This window comes from Balaenoptera physalus (assembly GCF_965194825.1).
Source record: "Balaenoptera physalus genome assembly, chromosome: 18".
Lineage (NCBI taxonomy): Eukaryota > Metazoa > Chordata > Mammalia > Artiodactyla > Balaenopteridae > Balaenoptera > Balaenoptera physalus.
In genome coordinates, this window is record NC_138899.1 from 60,715,060 (window position 1) to 60,741,778 (window position 26,719).

At 36.5% G+C, this 26,719-nt stretch overlaps 1 protein-coding gene across 9 annotated transcripts in view; it reads right to left on the reverse strand.

The window, feature by feature from the left end:
* Window positions 1–468: 468 nt before the first annotated feature.
* Window positions 469–26,719, reverse strand: part of ZC3H13 (zinc finger CCCH-type containing 13) — an 87,918-nt gene continuing 61,667 nt past the window's right edge. For 4 of the 9 annotated variants that reach the window (XM_082435355.1, XM_082435361.1, XM_082435353.1 and 1 more), the window contains 10 exons: window positions 24,130–24,321; window positions 19,999–20,082; window positions 19,094–19,646; window positions 14,587–14,690; window positions 13,057–14,238; window positions 11,864–12,382; window positions 9,425–9,577; window positions 7,489–7,689; window positions 3,058–3,221; window positions 469–1,318 (listed from right to left, as the gene is read on the reverse strand). In XM_082435355.1, coding sequence (XP_082291481.1) covers window positions 1,148–1,318; window positions 3,058–3,221; window positions 7,489–7,689; window positions 9,425–9,577; window positions 11,864–12,382; window positions 13,057–14,238; window positions 14,587–14,690; window positions 19,094–19,646; window positions 19,999–20,082; window positions 24,130–24,321 — 3,323 coding nt within the window. In that variant the 3' untranslated portion in view covers window positions 469–1,147. The remainder of the gene's footprint in view (window positions 1,319–3,057; window positions 3,222–7,488; window positions 7,690–9,424; window positions 9,578–11,863; window positions 12,383–13,056; window positions 14,239–14,586; window positions 14,691–19,093; window positions 19,647–19,998; window positions 20,083–24,129; window positions 24,322–26,719) is intronic. The other 5 variants (XM_082435356.1, XM_082435357.1, XM_082435359.1 and 2 more) reach the window with 5 other exon arrangements.

The following is a 26,719-nucleotide window of genomic DNA, read 5'->3' on the forward strand; positions in this document are numbered from 1 at the left end:
TTCAAAAAAAATTCCTCTGTTGTTTTTCTCAACTGGGGCTCCTTACCTGAACCAAACAGGAAATAATCTGTTTCAATTTCCTTTATTCTTCAAGTAAATGCTTACGTAAAATCACTTGTATTTATTTCCTCTCTTCAATTTGGTATATTCTCATAAACACTATATAATCTCCTCACCACTCTGTATCTGGAGGCAGGTTAATGTAATCAAAGGTTATAGCTCTGAAAAGTATGATGGTAGGATTTTAAAGCTCAGATTACATAGGTTGGTTAACTCTTGGTTTGTTTCAAGTATTACTGAGCTATACTTGAAGCACATCCTCAAATATTATTGCATTATTCACAGCTGTCCAATAATAACTTCAGCAGTAAAATATCTATCTGAAGTATGAAACATGTAATGTTGATGACAAATGTTTTAGAACATCAGGAGTAAGATTAATGAAGAGCACAGTAAATCTACAACAAGAAAAGGGAAGGTACATTTATTAAAAATAAAAATAGTCAACAGTCTCTGATAACAAACAAAACCATTCAGACTCGAAATATATCCAATATACATTGTAACAATGCACATATATTAAAAAAACCAAAGAGCCATTAAGTAGTTTTGTTACAGTTTTAGAAAGGAGAACAGGATTGTGGCTTGCTCCTGCCTACACACAGCATGCAGGCCCAGCCCCCCTTTCTGTGTCCTGTGCAGCACAGCAGTGCATGGCGTGTGTGTTCATCTGGTGAACACACTGTTTCTGGAGAAAATCGCAGTTTCTATAAGGATGATCCAGTACATAAATCAGTGGCTCCATTTCATAAAAAAATCTGTGTAGCCTGGAAGAGCAGGACGACCGTTTTCAAAGTCTTCTGTTTTAACAAAAGGTACAGAATAAACTACTAAATCTAGATGCGTTCACATTATTTTGCATGAGTATCAATCAATCAATCATCAATCAAGTACTGTGTAAAAATTTTTGTAAAATCTTGTTAGCCAAACTAGTGTCTTTAACTTACTTAAAGTTTGTCACTCTTTTAGCATGGCTGATGTCTTTTCTGACTTTGTCACTAATAACACTTGTCAAACCAAAGAACTCTGAAAAAGAATATGCACTGATGAAGGGAAATAGTACCGAAAATGTGCCTGGACTTCAGTCTTAAGACACACACAGTTCCTGTTGGATACTGGACTGTGAGAGTTTATTATCTTCAGTCTTTTCAGGTCCTGAGGCATGGCAAGTAGTCTTCCGCTTAAATAATCGAAGACTCAGTCGTAAGAGTTCATTGTCTACCATTGGAGCATTTGTATAAGCTTGTTTTATGGTGCCCTATTTGGAGAAAACAAAAACAAATTAAACATGTACATTATTAGTTGACAGTAGAAAAGACAGGTTAACTGCTAACAAAAATATCAGTTATAAGAAAAATTAGTTTGCAAAGAATATTAAATTAGCTGTATTGGATATTTAAAAGCAAAATTAAGAAATGTTTGTTTGTAGACTCAAGGAATCTTAGAAAAGAAAGCAATCTTGAGGGCACTTAGTCTAACTTCTTGCTTAAAGTAGGAATCTCCTCAACAATCCCTGACAGGTAATCAAGTAGTTTTTACTTCATCGTTTCCAATGACAAAACAAAACAACGAAAACCACACTGCACATTCTATTGTTGAACAGTACTATTTCTTCTACGTTTTGAAATAAAATCTCTTCTATGGAGCTACACACTAATTCAGTCTTATTTTCACATGACTGACAATCAATTCTCTGAAGAGAAGCACCGAACATTCCATACTCCTTACTGGTCTGTTGATATGCCATAAGATGTAGGCTCCAGAACTGAACAAATTCTCCAGAAGACAGCTGATCAGTGCAGTCTACTGAGAAACTACTACCTCCTTTGTTCTAAGATGATGTAGATCTCTATTATTGGAACTTAAAGCTACATTAGCAGTTTTGAAAGTTATTGTCATAAAATTTTGTTAATGTTCTCCAACCATGTGTATAATGAAATAAAGATTTGAATATCTCCAGCATTCTGCTATTATTTCTCTTCTAGGATCTTTAAAGGAAGAGTGATGCCTTGACCACATTTGCATTATAAAAAATATAAGTTGTGGGCTTCCCTGGTGGCGCAGTGGTTGGGAGTCTGCCTGCCGGTGCAGGGGACGCGGGTTCGAGCCCTGGTCTGGGAGGATCCCACATGCCGCGGAGCAACTGGGCCTGTGAGCCACAACTACTGAGCCTGAGCGTCTGGAGCCTCTGCTCCGCAACAAGAGAGGCCGCGGTAGTGAGGCCCGCACACCGCGATGAAGAGTGGCCCCCGCTTGCCACAACTGGAGAAAGCCCTCGCACAGAAACGAAGACCCAACACAGCCAAAGATAAACATAATAAATAAATAATAAATAAAATTAAAAAATATATATATAAGTTGTGATACAGTAAAACTAGCTTTTTATGTGTAGTTCTGTGAGTTTTCACTCATGTATATATTCAAGTAACCATGACTGCAATCAGAAGTTTCATCATTCAAAAAAATTCCTCTGTTGTCTTTCTCAACTGGGGTTCCTTACCTGAACCAAACAGAAAATAAGCTGAGTTTCAATTTCCTTTATTCTTCAAGTAAATGTTTACATATAATCACTTGTGTTTATTTCCTCTCTTCAATTTGGTATATTCTCATAAACACTATATAATCTCCTCACCACTCTGTATCTGGGAAATTTTTTTCCTTGACCTTCCATTTAAATAAGTTTCTAGTATATTATTTCATTATCTAAAGAAACTATGCAAATGAAAAATATTTCACAGGAATAGACTATTTAAAATTTTTTTCCAGTACCAATAACAATTTGTTATTCAAAACAAATGTTATTCAAAACTATTAAAGTAAAATAAAAAGTACTATAAATTCTAATAAAATTCTTTTATATGTGTAAAAGACTGGGAAACCAAACTCATAAAAGCAGATAATGAGACCTTAATTTCACCTTAAAGCAATCAAATGAAGAATATGTCATCCATACTACTCAACAAACATGTTCCAATTTTTCTAAGGAAACAACAGTACCTTCTCATTTTTAACAAGCTGCTTTCGGATTGCAGAATCCCGCCTGAAGCATAATGCTTTACAGCATGGTCCAAGATTACTAAGAAGACTTGCTCGTTCCTCTTTTCGTAGTAATGCAGCCATGTTGAGAGCCCCCAATTCATGTTCAAAAAGATTTTCTGCCTCTTTCAATAAAAAATAAACACACATTAAGGTTTCTGAAAATAGAAGTGTTATCAACTGCTTAGATGAATATTCCACAAAGTCTATCTATACTAAGTTTATCTATACTTTATCAAAGTTACCAACAGTGGTGAAAACTATTTCATATTAAAGGCAATAGATTCTCTGTGAGAGAACTCCAAAATGTAGTTTTGGTGCTAGGCTCAAACAAAAATAAATACTCTGATAGCCACTTTAAGATATAAGAAAAGCAGAATTGGGAGACAGAATTTAGACACAGATTACTAACTATGGGAAAAAAGTTCAAGTTAAGAATCAGTAAAGTCAAATTCAATATATTGCGTACCATCAACTACTAAAAGTTCTAGATTCAGGACTTTATTATGGCAAGATTCAAATGTAGTAATGTGACTACATTCTGTGAACCCTAAAAAACTTAGGAAAGTGATTAGGTGTTTGTTAGATAACCTGCAAATTTTATCCAATATTTGGTCACTGTACAAACATGGGACACAATGTATCAAAATCACTTAGTTTTAAGTCATAACATGCAAAGTAGGGAGAAAACACTTAATAAAAATAGAGATTGAGTTAAAAACAGACAAGAAATCAAAATTTACAGAATAGGGTCAGTCATTAATCTAAATAAATAACAGAAAGAGTAGTAACTTCAAAGTTAATGTTCCAGGAGATGGCCAAGAGTATGAATGGTATCAGGTAGTGTTTCTATAGCAACATGATCAAACAGGTTATTGCTAGAGCCCACAAAGGGAAATAGTAAATAACACCTAGGTAAAAACAAAACAGACATTTGAGAATTAATGGAATTGCATTACATATTTCATTTCCTGAACTGCAGAGCATAAATAGTGAGATTAGATAATTAAGAAACCTGTCTCATGTAATATAACCTAGTCGGTACGTTATACACCTAGTGAATAGGTTGATAACAAAAGCAAAAATAAATGTAAATAAAAACTCAAAAATAGTTCACAAACTTTGATGTCTATCAGAATCATCTGAGGAGTTTTTAAAAATACAGTGCCAGGGCTCTACCACCAGACCTACAGACTCTCCACAGTTGGAACTAGGATACCTTAGTTGGGGGAAAAGGCAGTTCCTCAGGTAATTCAGCCATACCCATGTTTGAGCCAACCAATGACACAGTCATATAATGCACACTACTAAAAAAAAAAGCACCAAACATTCACCACCATTCTACTATAGATACAAATAAATAAATCTCCATTGAGTCCATGCACTTCCTTGACAATTGCTCATTAGGACAAATTACTTTTTATTTAAATCTTTTCTGCTTTCACAACAGTAGACTATAAAACACACTTGCAAACCTCCCTAGAACGTATAACATGGCTAAACTTAGTCTCTTCCTGGTTTTGAATTGACCGGCACCAAATAACTCGAGACAGATTAAACATGTATATAAGTACAAGTAAACCAAAGGAACTAAAATAACTGGGAAAGTTTAGCTTCAAAGAACTTAATCATACTATAATCAGAAAACCTGGACAAAAGCAATTTAAATTTCAGTACACATTCAAGTTTTCTGTTTTAAGCCTTAGAATTTAAAAATTACATAGGGAGTGGAGATATACTTTCTTCAGCACTAGGGCACAGAAACAGACCAAATGGATTAGAAAAAAATCACTATCGGTTATTTCACAAATATTTATTGAATAGCTACTATGTGTCAGGTACTTTTCAAGGCAATGGCATAATTAGTAAGAATAGATTGTTAGACAATACAGCAGTAAACAAAACAAAGTCCTATTCCTTAGGGAACTTATATTCTGTATCATATATTAGTTCTCTAACAAAGCTATCATACCACCAAAAAACAGGACCACTTGGTAAGGAACAATCAAATCCTTCTTTACAGTGTATGTTTTCATTGTTTAAAGTAAGTGATCATTAGTCAGGGACAAACTATAATCTGATTTTGCTAACTACGCAATAGATTTTAACTTGAAATGCCATTAGCAAGAGTCACAGGGGCAATGAAGAACCTAGGGGCAAGACGGGAATAAAGACACAGACCTACTAGAGAATGGACTTGAGGATATGGGGAGGGGGAAGGGTAAGCTGTGACAAAGTGAGAGAGTGGCATGGACATATATACACTACCAAACGTAAAACAGATAGCTAGTGGGAAGCAGCCGCATAGCACAGGGATGGTGCTTTGTGACCACCTAGAGGGGTGGGACAGGGAGGGTGGGATAGGGAGGGTGGGAGGGAGGGAGTGAGACGCAAGAGGGAAGAGATATGGGAACATGCGTATATGTATAACTGATTCACTTTGTTATAAAGCAGAAACTCACACACCATTGTAAAGCAATTATACTCCAATAAAGATGTTAAAAAAAAACAAACCAAAAAAGGATGAATTGAAAATTAAAGTATAAGGCACTTCTCAAAGATTTTCCATCACACTATGAGTAATTCTTGCTTTTCCCATTCAAAAAGTGAATATGGAAAAAGGTTAGCCCCTAGTTCGAGAGAGAGAACCTTTAGGAAGATTTGGATAGACCTCGACAGAATTACCATCTGCATTTTAAAGTTTATTCATAATTTATGATTGGTACCCCTGCCCATTTTCCAAGCAAGGTTTAAACTAAGGGGGAAATATTTTTCTTCCTATTTTCTCTTATTGTATGTGGATTGAAACAGTTGCCTTATAAAACTGAAAAGGACAGAGCATAGCTGGATCTTTATTTTCTATGGGGACTGCTTATACATCCAAGGGAATGTTGTGAAGTAGGCTACAGGAAAGATGTACTGCAGAAGAAAAATCATATTGATATTTTTTCTAAATTTTTGACTGTATAGTTTGGCGAAAAAAAATGATCTAGAAAAATAGTGAAGACTATTGAACTCAATACTGCTTTTCTAATCTGCTGACTTCTGAATGCAAGAGATTTTATTTTAGAACAAACCCTTCTCTGACAACTTTTCTTTCCTGATACATTTTGATGTGTGGTTAATTTTATAAATTCCTTAAAAAAAAAAAAAAAAAAGAGTCACAGGGGCAAACAGCTGTAGATGTGGATAAGACCTTAGGGGTTTCATTACATCATTTTATGCCCACAAGAGTTACTTGCTTAAGATCACAGAACCAATCAAAGCAGGAAGAGTGGGGCAAGGACTCAAGACGTTGGTCACCTGTCAGGTTAACACATATTCACCATTATAATTTATGTTTCTTACACATACATTCTCTGTATACTGAGCCATATTACAATCAAGAGTCTTACTGCTTATGCTAACAGGTGAAGAAAGAACACGGATCATGAAACACGTAAAACAATTTTTTTTCAATTTTATATTAGCAGAAGCTCAATTCTTTTTCCTAAACTCTTTTACTCTAATGAACGTGACATAACATTAAATAATCTTAGTGCTGTCACCTTTTACCTCTTTTCCTCCTTTTTTACACTCCTCCTCCCCATTAATAAAGTATTAATAAGCTGCCAAAACATAATAAGCTAGGTACCAGAGAAACAGAAAAAAAAGGACCCTATAAACTAAAAGTGTTCTGGAATAATGAATGAAAAGCTGTAGCAGTAAGGTCCAATATCAATGCGATAAAATATTCTAAACTAAATAGCAGTTCATGTTTACTGAACATCACTGTGTGTCAGAAACGATTCTAAGTGTTTTACCTGTAATAACTCATTTGCTCCTCCTAACGATCATATGACTTGGTGGTGTAATTATCCTCAGCTCGTAGATGGTAACAGTAACACAGAAATTAAGTAACAGCTAGTAAGTGGTGTGCCTGTTGGAATCCAGGCCATCCGGCCCAGAGACTAAGCTCTTAACCACTTTGTTAAAGGCTCAACCTAAACATCTGCATTTGAGTAGAATTCCCCATTTCCCAGGGGAAAGGGTTGCCAAGATAACCAATTTGCTTAGATATGAACAATATCTAGTTCACTTCCCCAGGCTCTACTTCGTTTAGCCCTGGGTAAACCACTGAGCACTTTGACATTAGAACTTACCTGTTAAAAAGTAACTTTGATACAGTAAGATCATTGTGCTATGTTCACAACTTTTCTGTAGGCTTAAATTTTTCTCAAAATAAAAATGAACTTTGACCATGAGGATTAAATACTGAAAATAAGTGAGTCCTCAAAAAAAAAAAAAAAGTTCTTATACTGTAACTGCTACATGAGAACAGAACAGAATCCTTTTCAAAGGCACCTTAATATTTATATTAAACATTATATAGTCAAAGTGGGACGGAATTACCTTTGGGTTTTTCTAAAAGTCTCTGACATGTTTCTCTGACTTTAGTAAAGAGTTCAGAACCAGCCAACTTTTTAGAGATCCCAATTCTCAGCATGACGGCTCCAGGCGTGAATTTTAAGAGTGCAGCCCCAGGCTCTCGTGGTTCTTTTGGATGCTTTGGCATAAGACCAGACCAGTCCACATCTATCACATCTAATGGATCTACAAAAAGTTAAAGAACAGAATTTTATTACACTAAGAAATACATTCTTGTTATCTGTAGAGAAATACAGATTCCAAGCCACAGAAAGCATTAAATAACAAGTAATATAAATCAAAAAAGGCATATTCTTAAAACAAAAGATTTTCTACAAAAACTAATATTTAAAATCTTAAGGACCTCAACAAATAACCTTCTCACCAAAAGAAAAGAGGCAAAGAGGTCACAGGCGAGTGCCTCCGCCCCCATTTCATTTATATGTGGAATCTAAAACGAAAAGAATCAAACAAAAAGAAAACCAAACTCATAGATACAGAGATTGGTGGCTTCCAGAGGGAAGGAATGTGAAGTTTAGACACAACGTGTGAAGGGTGTCAAGAGGTACAAACTTGCAGTTATAAATAAATCATGGGGATGTAATGTATAGCATGGTAACTATAGTCAATAATATTGTATTTCGACATTAAAAGTTGCTAGAAAGTATATCTGAAAAGTTCTCATCACAAGAAGAAAAATTTTGTAACTTTGCATGTGACAGATGGTAACTAGACTTAATGTGGTGACTTTGCATGGTGACAGATGGTAACTGGACTTAATGTGGTGATCATGTTGCCATGTATACAAATGTCAAATCATTAGGTTGTGTACCTGAAACTAATGTTATGTCAATTATACTTCAATAAAAAAACCCCAAAACCAAAAAAAAAGGCAAGCAAACAAACACCTAAGCAAACCCGTTCCTACAAATAATGCATTTAAATTGCTTGAGAGACCCTCAATGAAAGAACTCCATTATTTCACTAAGATTAGGTCTGACATTTTGAAGCTTGGTACCAGAATCATTTCAAGGGTTAATTAAATCTAGGAGTGTATTTAGTTTGCATGTGTGCATGCATACACAGACACAGTTTACCTTTTAAAAACAAATGATTCATTATGAAATAACTTTAAGAATCAGGCAGTGGCTATGATTAAAATTGAGAATAATCTATCCACTGATAAGTCACAGTTTAGGAAATTAACAAAATAATGTTCTATTCAGAAATACCTAATAGCTGATAATAATAAAGATAACACTCATATATACATTATACATGAGTAGAAAAAACTGTAAAATATAAGAGCAAATTAAGTCAAAATAAGAATTTAATATTCTGTATACCCAAACAAAGCAAAGACCCTCACAATGATTTAAAAAAATTGTTAGTAACAATTAGACTAATTGGGATGATTCAACAAGAACACTGAAGGGGGCTGCTTCATGGTACAGTCACTGGAGTAAGCTCTGGCAATGAATAAAGTACTATAAATGGAAATAATTACTGAATTTAGAAAATTGAGAGAGAAGTATATACACAGTGTTCAAATATAACCTCAACCTTTGTAAATTTCTGAATGGTCATTTCAAAAGTTGGTTTGTGGCAGCACAGTTGTGACGCTCTGTACCATACACCTACCATCTAGAACACTGCTAGACAATCACTGTTTGATAGGAAATCTCACAATTGTGCTATTTTAAATAATGCCCTTTCCAATTTACAGGCAATGTCTACTTAAAAATGAGCAGAGCATATTAACTATAATTTTCATTTTATTGGCCCTTCAATGTTAGTTAAAACAGAAATGGGAAAATTCTAACTGCATTTTATCAATCCTTACAGCACGAAAGGGAACAAAGACTATCACAATACCATAATTAAACATTTCTTACATTCAACCACCTCTGCAAATGATTACCTGGCATCTTCTCCTCATCCTGTTGGTCCTCCCTCTTCTCAGCATCACCTGCCAGAATTTCATCTAGTTCATCATCACTAATTGGCTCATATCCTTCTCCAGCACCAGATCCTAACGAATGCACATCATCTAACTTGGATTCGTCATCTCCTGCTAAACAGAAAAATTAATTTCATGCCAAAGAGAGTGTTAAGGGAAAGGGATATCTAAGTGAAACCAAAGAGGAGAAGCTGTGCACACTAAAAAAAGTTGAAAAGCATTTTTTATTTGAAAACTATATTTCTTAATTATTCAAAACACTTGATAACTCCAAAAGAAAACTTAAAAATTAAATTTAGTTTTAATGGCAAGAACACAATATGGACAGCAATATCAAAATAGGTTATAAAATTACAATTAAAATATGAGAAATAAAATCTACCACTAACATGTTAATGTTGATATTATGTTGTTAATTTTTTATAATAAAACTTTAAGTCCAGAGAAATCTAATTTCAAAAGGATGCATTAATTTCTTTATCAAAATAAACTCATTAATTTTAAAGAACTTGCAAACTAATTAGTAAAATTTATTTGAAACTTTAACCACTAGCGTACCTTCCATTTCTTTATTTACCAACTTTTCTCAACTACCTAGGCTAAAGCTTTGTCTCCTGGTGACCTAGCTGTGAACTCGAATTATCATAAAACTACACAGTACACTTAATATTTCTAATCAGGTGTTATCCATACACTTTACTGAGTTTACAACACTAGTTTTCAAAATGCAACAGCATGCTTTATAAAACTTACAGCAAATAAAATATAATATACTATGAGATGTTTCTAGTCATTCTAATAATTTTCTACTCTATTAAATTCTGTAGTAATCTCCTCATACCCCCGCCATTCACTTCTAAAGTAAACAATTTTAATAACTTCATTACACAGATATACATCTAAACATAAATGCAAATAATAGGATTTTTAACTTTTCAAGCTTTATCAAACTCATTGTCCTACTTTAAGTGGATAAAATTTTCCATTTCACAATAGGTAATTCACCTCTAAATTTCTATGCTGTGTTATCTGTGATCACAACCAATGAATGGTATATTTTAGGGATGAAGGGCACGAACTCCAATCACAAGAGAGAGATTACAATGACTGGTTACAATTATATTCAATTATACCCCAAGGTTGTACCTCCAAGAGTACTATGGCTTACAAATTGATGCCATTTAAATTCAAATTTGAGATAAAAATGTGAAGACCACTGAGGCAGAAATGTTTTTGTCAAGTAGAAAAAATATGTAACAGTTGGCGTATTGGAATATATCTAACCAAATGACCAAAAGATGTAAGGATGTTTATAGTTTTAAAAGAATGTGAATTTTATTCTGGGACTAGTGCTACAACACAGCAAATAAGAAGAATATGAACTATTACTGCTTATGTACTAAGTATCCCAGAAGTTTCTTGGGGGCTTGAAGTAGAGAGGTTATGTCAGAACAATGGTGTAAGCACCAGTACTAGAATTGGACAGTTCGTGGAGGCAGAATTTCCAGGAGAATTTTCAGGGGGCCCATCGCTATTATTAACCTGGGCTATAATTCACCGAAGAATAAGACGCAGAACATGTCTGCACAGGCAGAACATATCTTCATTCATCAGCCATTTATTGCATCCTTGCTAGAGTCTTGATGATAAAGAAATGAAAAGCTATGGTGCCTAACAAAGGAGTACAGTATAGTGGTGAGAAAACTATGGAAAAATAATTATAATATGGCACAGGGATGCTATTAAAGATGTATAAACAAGGTGCTATGGCGATTTGAAAGAGTAAGCACCTTTAGCAGAGAAGGCTTCGTAGAGGAAATAATGCACAAACTGGGACTTGCAGTTTGAGTAAGAGAAGATAAAAGGGAAAAGGTCTACCAGGCAATGGCAAGAGCAAGTACAGAGAAGGCTAGAGAAGGAAGCCCATTCAGAGTGCAGAGGCGTTAAGTCAGCTTGTACAGCATTATCAGGGGTGAAGGATTGGAGAGTGGATGTCCATGCAGCTGAGGCTGGCTCTGAGTGGGCAAAAGGCTGGATGTGGCCTTCTCGGGGTCCCTCATTCTAGGAGCGGGAAGTCATTTTAATAAGGGATCTGAGCATCCCCAGATTTTACTATCCGTGGAGGGCTCTGGAACCCATTCCTGCAGATACTGAGGGACTGAGGGACGACTGTAATCATTTATTTCATTTAGGCTTATTTGAACCAAGTCTACCTTGATAGTACTAATGAGTGGAACACATTTTTTAAGTATCATAGGGCTTTTCCTTATAAACTCTATTTTCCCTAAAACAATGGAGTCAATATGCATATCAGATGACCTTTCAAAAGGAAATATTTGTTTGCTATGAAATCTGAAAAGGAATGGAGCACTGAAACAGACAAAAAGGCGTGACACTCACCTTCCATACTCTCTGTTCTCTCAGCTTTATTTGTATCTTCAAATCCCTGCAGAGATCCTAGATCTTTATCCATTCTTTCTTTATCCAAAGCTAAAGAGTCCCGGGAAGTGCCTTCTAGGTCTCTTTCATGTTCACTCTCCAGTTTTGCTTCACTGCGTTTTACGGACTCTATTTGAGGACTCTCAAAACTTCTGTCTCTGTCCCTGTCCCTGTCCCTTTCCATGGAATCAGAGATTAACCTCTCCCTTTCCCTGTCCAAGTCTCTCCTTTTGTCTCGTTCTCTCTCCCGTTCCCGTAGTCGATCTCGGTCCCTGTTCCGGGGCCAATCTTTATCGGCATCTCGCTCCCATTCTCTCTGCCGTGCATCTCTCCTCTCTCTCTCCCGCTCTCTCTCATGATCATAACGATCACGCTCCTGAAGCCTATCTCTGCTATCAAACGACCCTGATCTTGAATGGACCTGTCGATCTGACTCAGGAGAACTTCTTCTTGAACTATGGCTTCTTGAATCCTGGCGATCTAAAATAAATACACCATATACAAAGAGTTAACACGTGATAAAATGGAAATAAAAGGCTTCATTTTTAAGGTCCTTTAAAACTGACAATTTATCTTTTTCTATATTTATTTTAAATTATCCAAAGGACCCATCTTAATGAAAAATTCCACCTCTCAAAGTATTAATTAAAATATGTAAAAAGCATGTTTCCTTGTTTATTTCCACTATAACCACAAAATATCTTCAAAGAAATAAATACATAAAGTGTTTAAGCAGTAACAGAAACGATCATTTCATTATCTGACCTCTTCCTATCCCCCTACCTTATTTTCTGTGGTCAAAAGAGAAAGTACTGGTTGCAGGAAGAAGAGCCAGCAGGTTAAAATTTTAGGCATCAAGAGAGGACTTGAATACGTAAGCGCTTCCACCAAGATATACTACTAAAATCCTGATATTAAACTGACTTCACTGAATGTACCTCTACTATAATGCTGCTAGTAATGTGATAACAGGTAACATTTTGGTGGGATGGTTAGTTAAGCTTTTAGGTTCCTTGAAATTTAAGGCAGCATATAAAGTAACCAATTTGGCATTTACTTTAAAATTATGATTTGCACAAAACATAAAACTGTACAAAATATACAAATATACTAACATAGGAAACACTGGTTAGATTATAATTCATTTTTATTACCTGAAGAAGTACTTCGACTGGGTTCTCCACGCTTTAGCTGATCAATCCTAGATTTTCTCTCCCCTGTGATTTCTAGACTTTTTGTTTTTTCTCTGTCTCTTGAGCCACTATGCAGTACTCTCTTTCGACCACTCTGGTCATCCCCACTTCGATGTGCAGAATCATTGGACGGGGAGCGGAGACGGCCAGAGGTATGACTACGATTACTCCGATTGCTGCCAAGGCTGCTACTCCTCTTTTGATCCACTGGCTTGCGATGTGGTGCATCCTCTATGGTAACATGAGGCGCCTCTACCTTTTCCACTCGTGTTCTGTGGCATTTTCTATGTGAGTCTTCGTTGGTAAAAGTGTTGGTGGTGTTGGCTGGGGTGGAAGAGGTGGAAATGGTGGTGGTCAGTGTGTTGAAGCTGGTGGCAGCAGGAGTCGTCGTCGTGGCAAGAGGAGGAGGAGGAGGAGGAAGAGAAGACGGGGAAGGAGTCCTTCCAGGAGTAGCAGCTGTGGCAGCGTGCTCTGGTTCTGTCACCTCTGCGCGGTCAGGCACGTCCTCATCAGACCAGTCACTGAACGCCGTATCTTCTTTCTTCCGAGGATCCTCCACAGTGCCATCCTTATCACTGGGCATTTCAACCAATTCCTCCTTGGCTGTGATAGGGGGAGTCCGTGGGCCTCTCTTCTTCTTACTCTGCTGGACTGCTTCTTCATCAGAAATGTCAGAATCACCTTTGGACCTTTTACGCTTTTTTTCAACGCTTTTCTTCTTCTGTCCTTTTTTTGGTGAAAATACTTGACCATCTTCAGACGCTGTCTCTGTGCTACCCCTGTCCATTCCAACATCTTCGTCTTTCTTTTTCTTAAGAGGCTTCTTTTGAGTTTTTGCTTTTTTCTTGTTTTCATCATGAGCTCGACCAGATGTGTCTCGATCTTCAGACGGGTGGTGTCCTACCACGTCTTGTGAGCGCGCTCTTGAGCCCTCCATGATTTCAGTCTGTTCTCTCTGCTCATCTACAGAAGAGACTTTCTCTTTGAACTCCTGCTCTTCATAGCGCCTTGAACTTTCTTTTCTTTCTGGTTTACGATCTTCCTCTTTCCACCTACCCTGTCTGTCTTCTGTAAGGTGGGATGGACTAAGAGAACGAGATTCTTGAGGTCGAACAACCTGGCTCAAGAGTCTGTGTTTTTCATCTATACAAAAAGATAAAAGTAATCACACTTTCACCATGTTAACAATATTGCATGCTACCTATAAATAATAAACCAATCTCTCCCTTTTCATTTTAAAAGTTTAAAAATAACAACTTCAGTAAAAGTAAAGATATGGCTTTACTACAACTAGTAGGAAATAACAGTGCCATTATGGTACAATGACTGTATTTCTAACACATACTTTAGTCACAATGGGAGATATTCAGAGGCAGTAGAGCAAGAAAACATTTTAAATCTTAATTCATCATTTCCTATTGATGTGAAAGAATGGTCTCGTGGTTACAAATGAATATGACTATAGAGACGTGGAAAACAGATCCTGCTTACTTTTATCATCTCCACTGTTGTAGGCGTCACTGTCAGGAGAATGTTCTCGCCGGCGCTTAGGTGACTGACGAGGGCTAGGACTCCCTTCATTTCTATAGCGCTTCCTAAATTGGACAAATGTAATTTATAAAATTCCAGGGGATAAAAAAGATTTCTTTACCACATTTTTACTATTATTTTTTGCTGTGACTAGAATGTATAATTGTAGGATTATAATACTATCAGAAGCTAGTGGGAAGCAGCTGCATAGCACAGGGAGATCAGCTCGGTGCTTTGTGACCACCTAGAGGGGTGGGATAGGGAGGGTGGGAGGGAGACACAAGAGGGAGGGGATATGGGGATATATGTATACGTATAGCTGATTCACTCTGTTATACAGCAGAAACTAACACACCATTGTAAAGCAATTATACTCCAATAAAGATGTTAAAAGAAAAAAAAAAAAAGAGTGACGGAGTATGGCAAGAAAGAAACAGAAAAAAAATAGAATGAGAAAATGGTAGTGATGGAAATTCTATGGTAATTTTCTATTATATAAATGAATGAATATCCAGTAATCAATAAATTATGAATTTTAGGTCTCAAAAAATAAATAAAGTGTGTATTCCTGCTTCATCCAGAACTTTAAATGTCCCATCACAATTAGAGATCTAAGTAAAGATAACACTCAAATGAACTTATTTACAAAATGGAAGTATAGTTTGTAGAAAACAAACTTATGGTTACCAGGGGAAAAGGGTGGGGAGGGATAAATTGGGAGATTGGGATTGAGATATACACACTACTATATATAAAATAGACAACTAATAAGAGCCTGCTGTATAGCACAGGGAACTCTACTCAGTACTCTGTAATGACCTATATGGGAAAAGAATCTTAAAAAAAAAAGAGTGGATATATGTATATGTATAACTGACTCACTTTGCTGTACACCTGAAACACAACATTGTAAATCAACTATACTCTAATAAAAATTAAAAATAAATAAATAAAGGTAACACTGGCAAAAAATAAAGAGAACACAATTAAAACCAAAAAAAAAAAAAACAACCAATACTCTCAGAGCTATCTATATCATACTAAGGGTATTCAGCATCTTTAATAAAATTCTTCATTTGTTAAGACTTACAACTGTGGACTTAAAATACATGGCACCATCTCTTTTTTTTTTTCATGTATATGTAGAATCACTCACTGAAATTCACCAGATTTAACTACTGCAAAGTGGTAACATATAGCAGAGGAATCAATGTACCCTCTACTGAAACTTATTCATTAGTTTTACCTTTTTATGGTATAGAAATACCTTATGTTGGGAAGCCAAATGAGAAAATCTAGTATTGGCTTTGGAGTCAAAAAAGACTTGAGTTCAACTTCTAGTCATGTTACTTATTATGCAACCTTAGGTAAATTCCTTGAAGTCATTCTTAGCTTTCTCATCTGAAAACAGCTGAAAAAATGGGGGTCCATCTCATAAAATTGCAATGAGGAATAAGTTATGTCATAAACCCAGTGCCAGTCATGTTGTGGGTACACTGTAAAAATCGATTTCTTCTCATCTCTTAGAACTAAATCTTCTGCTTGATGACAAATTAATAAAATAATTCATATGTTAACTGTATTTCTTGGTCTTCAGTTAAACTTTAAATGACTAGTGATTTATATCTCTGGATACTTAAGTTATTCTAGTGTTTTCCTATATTTTTGTTAAATTGTGACCACTTTTTTTTTTAAGCTAACAGTGTTTGTAAATACTATGGCCAAAAGCTGAGAAACACTGCAGCACATGAGCACATTATCTCCTTGACAGCTCATTGATATAGATGAGCAACCAGGTGGAAAAGGAGACCCCAGATGTAGTATGACAACTCACAGGCCCAAGCTTGTGCAATTCCTTATCAAAAGCTCCTGCCATCATTAGGCAGTCTCTGTCCCCATTCTTTGAATCTGGGCTGGCCCAGTGACTTACTATGACAGGAAGATGCGGTGAAAATGACAGTTTAAGTTTGGACATTTAGGACTCAAGAGGCCTTGCAGCTTCTGCTTTTGCCTTCTTGGTATGTTTCTACTATCATATGCAAAAGCAGAGTTTAGACTACTGGAGGATGAGAGGTCATATGGAAGAGAAAAGAAGATGCCCTAAGCAACAGCCAGCACCAATTGCCAGACATGTGAGTGAGCCCATTTTGGGTCATTCAGACCCAGCTGAACTGCCAGACTGACTGGAGAAACATGAGTGATCCCAAGTGAGACCAGGAGAAGAGCCACTCTGCTGAGCCGAAACAAAATTGCTAACCCACAGAATCATGACCAAATAAATGGTGGTTGTTTTAAACTTCTAACTTCTCATGTGGTTTGATACACAGCAAGAGATAATTGATAACATAAGAAAATATAAAACATGCAAAAAAACGAAATTTAATTTCAAGGAAGTATCTACAGAAACAAAATTAGAGTAAAATAAATACTACGGCAATCCAACAAACCTTCCTCATAACCATGGTTAAAAACAAAAGTGCTGGATAAATTCAACTACTGAGATGACAATATAATTGATGAAAACATCAAGATGTTAACCTCATATAACTAGTTATTTTATAGAGCTGTTAACTCCTAAATTTCTGGGGCCCTTGTCAATGCTTGGAATGTCTAGCCATGAAAAACTAGAAGAAATTTTGGCTACTGTAAGCTGAGATCAGAAGCATGTAAAATATAATCAAAGCATAGGATTAAATAATAATAAATAAATAACAAAGATTTCAGAACTTTAATCTTAGAAGATAGAGAGTTAAAGAGGTCAGAGGAGAGAAGAGAAATAATATGTACTGTGTGCCTGCAAGTGTTAAAGGTATTATCAATTTTATGTTAATATGAGATTTTTTTTTTTTTTTTAATGTGGGGAGAGGGAAGCGAGAGAGTGAACTACAGAAAACCTTGGCTGCAGACTGAAGGGAAGGCAAGACCTGATGGAAGAAGCCTCCATTTCTGTGCTACGTTGTTGGTTTATAACCAAAATCCATAATAGCAATGATGAAAAAAGCCTAAAGCAGAGAGTGTATTCACCATGAGGCAAATGAGGTAGAGGTAGAGGCAAAGAAATTGAAGATATATAAATTATTTCCAGTTTGTCTTAACAAACTTAAATATACCCTCTATTCTAGTTGGTATTTAAAAAAAAAAAAAGCACTTAATTTTGATATGTTTGGTTTTATGTCTATAAAACCTCAAAATTGACCAGAGCCCAGATTTCTCATGGCTATAGTGATTGGCTTAGCTCTCTTATCTAACTCCTCTACTGATGAGAGCCCCAGCACAGAGAGGGCTACTGAGCTGATAGGTATAACCCTGGGGTCATCCTAGCCATCATTTGGGTAAAAGCCTTCTGAGTCTAAAACTAATACAGAAAAAAAAACAGTGGAGATACACCACTCTATGGTTTGTTTGAGAATCTGGATATAGTCACATCAAAACAAATAAAAACTAACCCTGGACTTCCCAGATACCAGAGCAAATAAATTCTTATTGGTATTAAAAAAAAAGAGAGAGAGAGAGAGAAAAGAAAGGAGAAAAGAGAAGATGCCCTCAGATATATAAGATAATAAGGACACATCTTTTTATTCCAATAACCTACTATAACTCCACAACCCAAGAGAGGATACCTCTCTATCTCTCTTCTAGCCATGCAGTGGTTCCAGAATTTCCTCAGTTCTCAGACACTGTGAATGCTTCTGCAGCCTGGGGGTAGTGACTCTAGACTTATACATACACAAAACTCATAAAGGATTATCAGGAATAGCACAAGCATCATGTCTTGGTGACAAGCCAACTCCATTAACTAGTTATAAAGTGGATATGATGGGACATAAACCCACTGATTCTACCACTTTTAGGTTGGATTCCTGTTAAAAACAAGTCTGTAGCAGTCAAATAAACCAATGTACCATCACAATTGGCTGTAATTGGGCTTCTCTGGTGGCACAGTGGTTAAGAATCTGCCTGCCAATGCAGGGGTCACAGGTTCGAGCCCTGGTCCGGGAAGATCCCACATGCTGCAGAGCAACTAAGCCTGTGCGCCACAACTACTGAAGCCCATGCACCTAGAGCCCGTGAGCCTCAACAAGAGAAGCCACCGCAATGAGAAGCCCACGCACCACAACTAAGAGTAGCCCCTGCACACTGCAACTAGAGAAAGCCCGCGCATAGCAACAAAGACCCAAGCCAGCCAAAAATAAATAACTTAATTAATTTTTTTAAAAATGGCTGTAATCAAACAGTAAACAAGAATTATTAACTATATCCCTTGGATACAGAAATAGTAGAATGAGAAAACTTTTTTTCTAGACAATTCAAAAGATGTTGAACACCAAATACATAAAATAAAACTAAAATAAAGGAAAATGTAGAGAGGAAAAAGAATTAAGAGGATATCAGGGGCCCCTGAGAAGCATTAAATGGAACTTTCTGAACTCCTCACTGACATGTAAAAAACTGGCTCACAATCACTTACTTTGATTTTCTCTCCTCGTGTCCATCTCTTGGATTCCTGTCTTCTCGGATATCTTCCCGCTTTTCTCTGCGGTCCTCTCGTCCTTTGTCTTTGTCTTCCCACTCCCTCTGGCGTTCTCGTTCTTTCTCCCTCTCTCTCGCTCTTTCTCGTTGTTCTCGCTCTCGCTCTCTCTCCCTCTCCCGCTCTCTCTCCCTCTCCCTTTCTTCTCTCTCCCGCTCCCGCTCTTTTTCCCTGTCTCGCTCCCTCTCCCTTTCCCTCTCTCGATCATGGTCCCGATCTCTCTCTCTTTCCCGGTCTCTCTCTTTCTCTCTCTCTCTCTCCCTCTCCCGTTCCCTAGCACGCTCTCTTTCTAGTTCTCTTTCTTTCTCTCTCTCCCGATCCCTCTCCCGTTCCCTCTCTCTCTCCCGCTCCCGCTCTCTTTCCCGATCTCTTTCCCTAGTCCTGTCGTCTCTTCTATCATCCGTTCTGTCTACTCTTCGTTCCTCTCTTCTTTCATCACGCTCAAGCTCGTCATTCCTTCCCTGATGTCGAATTGGTGAGCTTGGTCTTTGATCTACAATGAAAACCAAGTTTTGTCAGTGATTAATTTCACAGATAACCTATTGGTAAGACAGTATGGCAAATCTTACATTTTATCTGTGTATAGGGTCACACTGGCAACAAATGTAAATCAGGTACTGTATTTACTTTTAATTTAATCATCCAAATAATCACCACTAGATGTTTAAGAATATTTCTTTTTCTTAAAGGTAATTTTTATTTGCCCTCTACCTACCATGTTTTCTGCTCCCCATCAACCCCCCTCCCGCCTCCCACTGATCCACCTTTGATCTTTCTCTGCATGCTCCCTACCCTGCCTCCAGCCCACTGCTCCAACCCCACTTTCTGCCATCTCTACCCTTCACCTCTGATCTTCTCTGTCCCCCCAGCAGGACCTGAGAACACTGGTGGCAAAGGATAGGGGCAGCAGGAGGTGTAGAAGATAGGAGCTGAAGGAAAAAAAAAATTTCCCTCGTAAGTCACACCTCTAATTTCAGGCCGAAATATATACACATCAAAGTGCAGCTATTATGTGAGGAAAATATAGTAGAACAAAACATCTGTCAATACTTGTTGCTGCAACATCAATTTATCATAAACTAGAATATTAAGGGTACTGATGCTTAGCAATCTTGAAATAATCAAATGTAAAAAGTGTTTCATATTAGTGATATATATTTATAATTAATAACTAACTACTAATCGACTAAAATTTTATTTAATCATATAACTGATTACTCAGATGAAGCGCTGTTTTCTTAAAATGTTAAATGATAACTCATCACATTTATATATATATATATATATATATTTTTTTTTTAAATACATGACTCATATAAACACAAACTGAATGCATGCTACCTAGTATGCCCAGTTGAGAAATTAGTCTGGGATCAAAAGATGTCTAAGAAAATGGCATAAACTTTTCCAGAGATAGCCATTTTTGAAAGTAGGTCACTGTGCTATGATCTAGGCTACTGCGATGTCTCTATTTTCACACTACACAGTATTGTTTACTAGTTAGTCATAAAAGGCATACTACAATATGGCCAACAGGTTTGTAAGTGAAAACTCTGACATCAACTTATTAAGCAGAATAATTTTAGGATATTTTTAGTGAAGGGTTCAATCTAATAATTTGAATTTCCTTTCTTATCACAGATGAAAACGATAAGAATTATCCATATTTATTAGATCAAGATATGAAAATTCACAGAATTTTAAAGCTAAAACAAAACAAAGCTAAACCTTGTCCAGCCCCTTTACCCCTTTTCTTCTTAGAATTTATGGTCAGAAGTTGATTTGTCAAAGTCACAGAGATGGTAGATATTTGGGATATCAGGACTAGAAGTCAATTTTCTTAAATCCTTTTTTACTTTTGCTGAAACCAGTTTAAATTTAAAATGGTTCTATCGTACTGCACTCTAGATTCCTGGAAGGCTGTACACTCATGTCTTAGACTGTCTGAATTCTTGGTTTGGGGATCATACTAATGTCACAATGATTACAAAACAACCTGAAACAAATTCAATACTGCAACTTATAGCAATTCATACTTGAAATTCCTGATTATAGCAGTGTTAGGGAACAGATTCCTTTACTCAGGCAAGCTTTTTTTGACAAATAAAAACTCTATTTTCCCAACCACAATGACAAGGTTACTTACTTCAGAGAAAATGGAAAGGAACACCACTTTAACACATCTCAACTATCTTCCCTATCTTTCCCCAAAAATGTGTTCTTCAAAAGCGTGCTTCTCTTCATGTATTTCCTTATTTTAATCAATGGTATACCCATTCATGACAGCTGGAAACCTCTGAGTTTTCCAAGTCCCGTCATATTCAAGTACCATCAATTTCACTCTCAAAATATTTCTTTAATTCTATTTCCTCTCTCAATCCCTAAAATTAATATTGTTAACTTAGACTTTGATCAGCTCTTCTTAGATGCCCATGTTATCAATGGTCTAACTGGTGGGTATCCTTGTCTTCAGTCTTTTGCCAGACTCCTTAATACCTTTTTTCTTTTTCTTTTTTTGAGGAAAACTCTGTATTTTTTTCCAGCTGCTAAACAAACAAACAAACAAACAAACTGCTTAAAAGCACTTATCTCCTAGGCAATGAAAAAGGCAAATAAATCCAAAATTTTTAGCCTGACTTTCTAGGCCATTTACAACGTGGTCTATAGTCTCTCACCCATCCTTCTTCCTAGCTTCTTTCCTTCCCTACCAATTATAGCACACCTCTACTCCAACCTCATAATTCTTTACTACTCCAAAGCATATGTTTCTTTTAGTCCTGTGTGTCTGCACATGCTGCACCCTCTCCCTGCAGTGTTTCTTCCATGGTTCCTTCTAGCCAACTCCAATTTATCTTTCAGGCCCTAATTCAGATGTCTCTGCTTTAGGAAGCTTTTATAGATTGCCTCAGTATTCTGTCTGCATCTTTGTCCTCTCACAGAACTTTATATAGTAGTAGTATTTATCATATTTAACGGTCTATTTGTACCCTAATTAGGCTGTGAAGAACTAACGGGAAGATTTAAATTCCTGAGCACAGAACAAGGTCCTGAACACATCTCTACCTTCAACCTTTATCTATCTCCCTTTGCTCACCACACTCTAGTCACAATGATCTTATTTCAAACTCTAGGACATACTAAGCTATTTCCTATCTCAGGGAATCGGCACACGTTCTTTCCTCTGCATGGAATGTTTTTACCCTCCAATACTTGCAATGCTAGCTTCTTCCCTTACATTTATGCCTCTGCATAAATGTCATCGCAAATTTTTCAAAAGCACACTATCTGAATAAAGTAGGTCCCTCTCATCCTTTATTTCTATCTGGATCCCTTGTATGTTTCCTTGACAGCACCCAACAATCACTTTTCTTTTTTCAGGGGGGATATCGTCCCCTTTATAAAGTTCTACAAGCACAAGTGTTGTACTCCAAAAACCTAGCAAAGTGCATGGGTACTCAATAAACATTTATAGAATATATCATTATCAAAAATATATTTCTCTTTCAATCATACAACTGATATTTATTGAAGTAGTTACAGTAAAATAAAATAAAAAGGGAATAAGACTTATAGTCAGAAGACCTGAGTTTGACTTTTAGCTTTAGAACTTACTTCTCTAACACTGGAAAAATCACTACCCTTCTCTTAGCCCAAATCTCCTAAAATATGAAACATAGATTCTCTTATCATACCTAAACTCACGGATATTGAAAGATAAAAGGATTTAAAATATACATTCTCTGACTTAATATTATAAAGAATATTTGATTTAATTTGAGCCCACTGTGAAGCATCAATGCTCAATTCCCTACTCCATCAAGTCTTGTACTATATTAATCTCAGCATTACAGCAAACCTTACTTTAGTAACCAGGCAAGGTTAGTAAGACCTTCATAAGGTCATAAATGTTTAAAGGCCCTAATCTGTACAGAATAAAAGCTTGTTAAAGAAAGTACTTATAACCCTTCTTAAATGCCTTCTAGTATCTTGCTTCAAAACTGATTTAAGGGACTTCCCTGGTGGCGCAGTGGTTAAGAATCTGCCTGCCAATGCAGGGGGACATGGGTTCAACCACTGGTCCGGGAAGATCCCACATGCCACGGAACAACTAAGCCCGTGCACCACAACTACTGAGCCTGCGCTCTGGAGCCCATGAGCCACAACTACTGAGCCCACGTGCCACAACTACTGAAGCCCATGCGCCTAGAGCCCGTGCTCCGCAACAAGAGAAGCCACCACAATGAGAAGCCCCCGTACTGCAATGAAGAGTAGTCCCCGCTCGCCACAACTAGAGAGAGCCCGCACGTAGCAACGAAGACCCAACGCAGCCAAAAATAAATAAATAAATAAATTTATTTTTTTTTAAAAAAACTGATTTAAGAGATCATCTAGTAGAGCAACAGAACATTTTTAGCTTAAAATATACAAGAATTTAAAATGAGCTAAACCAAGTATTACATACTCTCAGAAAGGAACACGAATAAAACATTTCTCCAAACAACCCCCAGCCCTATCTTCATCAGTTTTTTCTTGTTTCTCCCTGGCAGTCCTTACAAGACTGTGTATCACAGCTAGTGAGTGAGTGGCCAGGATACTCAGATGAGAAACTTTACCTCCTGAATCAGAAATACCTGAAATGTCACCCAAGCATCTATATTCTTTAAAACGTTGTGAGCTGTTTGGTTAAGGTAAGAGACATACAGCAAGGCACCTTAACTCTTGCAGTATGCAAGTACCTACTAATTCAGTATCTGCTCTGTTACCAAGTAGGTACTGGTAGCTAGCTATTTACATAATCTCTCCTAAACTAAGTAAAAAAGGAAGATTATATGAATAAGTATAATAATTTAAAATGTGTCAACAAGCAAAAGTCTTAAAAGATACTTTGTTAAAAAGTAAATTGATAATGGTTGAAAAAAAAAACAATTCTCCCAATCGATGTTGGTCACTATTTAATAATATTTCATTCAACAAACCTCTCTCTCTGTTGTCACGACGGTCTCTCTCTCCATGTCTTCTCTCAAAGGAAGAATCTCTTGCTTGATCTCTGTTGTCTCTTTCAGGATATCTGTCTCTTTCAGGATAGCTACTTCGAGTTTCCCAGCTGTCATGATAGTTGCTAGTACTACTGTGACTATCAATTTGAGAACCTCTTGTGCCTCGACTTCCTAAACAAAGGATATTCACACAAATATTTAACACGTACACTTTATTCAACAAGTTGTCAGTCACAATCTTTCCTCCCAAAAACATATAAAGATATGTGGGGTTTTTTTGGTTTTGGTGGTTTTCTTTGTATTTCAAAGTGTGGTATTCATTGTCAAAAAGGATATTAAATGTTGGATCAGAACACCCAAGGTGTCTAATGACTGACTTGGGTAAGCTAAGTCCCAGTTTTCCCTATCTATAAGAAAGGACATGTAATGGAATCATAAAGCAAAGAGACTCATTTCAATTAAGCCAAAAAACAACGAAACAAAAAATAAAAACTATTAATTCATATCTAAATCACAGAAATATCATAAAAATAATTAAGGATATGGATATATTGCATTGACTACAGTTTATAGTGAAAACATTCCAATACAGAACTAAGGTACTTTGTTGACAGTAGGTGGTACCTGAAATTTTTCATTAAAAAACTGGGAAATGAATGTTCACAGTAGTAACATTTTAGAATGTTCACAGTAGTTATAGCCCCAAACTGGAAAGTACCCAAATGTCTTTCAATGGGTGAAGGCTAAACAAACTGTGGTACATCCAGACCATGGAATATTACAACAAGGAGCAAACTGCTGATACACACAACAACTTGGATGAACCTCAAGGAAATTGTGCTGAGCGAAAAAGCCAATCTCAACAGCATACATACAGCAGGATTCCATTTATGTAACATTTGTGAAATAACAATTATAAAATGATGGACATATTAGTGGTTGCCAGGGGTCAAGGATAGGGGAGGGGATTTGAGTGTGGCTATAAAGAGGTAACACAGGGAGTCTTGTGATGATACAGCTGAGTATCTTGATTGTGGCGATGGTAATACAAGGCTACACAGACACTGTGGAAAACAGTGTGGAGGTTCCTCAAAAAATTACAGAACTACTATATGATCCAGCAATTCCACTTCTGGGTATAGAGCCAGAGGAACTGAAATCAGGATCTGAAAGAGATATCTTTACTCCCATGTTCACTGCAGCATTATTTACAATAGCCAAGACATGGAAGCAACCTAAATGCCCAATGACAGATGAATGGGAAAAAAATGTGGTTAAAAAAAAGTGGTATATACATATAATGGATTCAGCCTTTATAAAGAAGGAAATCCTGCCAGTTGCAACAACACTGAGGAACCTGGAGGATATTATGCTGAGTGAGATAAGTCAGACACAGAAGGACAAATGCTACATCGTATCACTTATATGTGGAATCTAACACAGTCAAACTTATAGAAGCAAAGAGTAGAATGGTGTTGCCAAGGGGCTCCGGGGAGGGGCAACAGGGAGGTATTAGTCAAAGGGTACAAAGTTTCAGTTGTATAAGATGAGTAAGTCCTAGAGATCTACTGTACAGCACAGTGTCTATAGTTAATAATACTGTACTGGAAACTCAAAAATTTGGTAAGAGGGTAGATTGTATGTTAATAGCATTCTCATCTCTCACACACACACACACACACACACACACACACAAGTAATAAAGAGCGTGAGAAGAAACATTTACATGTTAATGGCACAGACTGTGGCGGTGGTTTCAAGGGTGTCTACGTGTCTCCCAGCTCAGCAAGTTGTACATATTAACGGTGTACAGCTTTCTGTATGTCAACACACCTCAATAAAGTGGTTTAAAAAACTGCATAGAGCTACACACACACCTTACGTATAACAGGCTTTGAGCACTGAAAGAATTATAGCATAATTCTAAATATTTTAATGGGGGTATTTTAATAATCAATATATCTGTAAAGAATATTTTAGTAATTAAAGACCAGAAAGAAGAAATTTAAAACATTTTTAAAAAAGACTACAAATGGTCTACATATAACATCGAGGAATGAAAAGGTTAAATTGTCAGAACAGATGCTGCTAAGAGAAAATTAGTAAAAAAGTTATGTCTGAGGATACAACTCAGAAAACGAAAGAAAGATACAGAGATGGAAAATCTGAAAGTTAAGAATCAAGGAAGACACTGTGAGAAGATTCAACATATGTCTAACATATGTCTAACTATATGCTATTTAAATAGAAAGGTTGAAAGGATAGAATAAGCTATATCATACAAATACTAACCAAAAGAAATCTGTGAGTGGGATAATATTTTTAGACAAAAAAAACACCATTTGGGATAAAGAGGATCATTCTGTAACGATAAAAGGAATAATTTGCCTTATGTGTACCTACTAGCAACACCTCAAAATATTCAAAGCAAAAATTGATCAAATTACACAAAATCAACAAATTCAAAATGACAGTGGAAGATTTAACTCACATCTCTGTAATGATAGAAAAAGCAGATGTAGATTTGAAAGCATGGTTAACAAACTTGATCTTAGAGATACACCCTTCA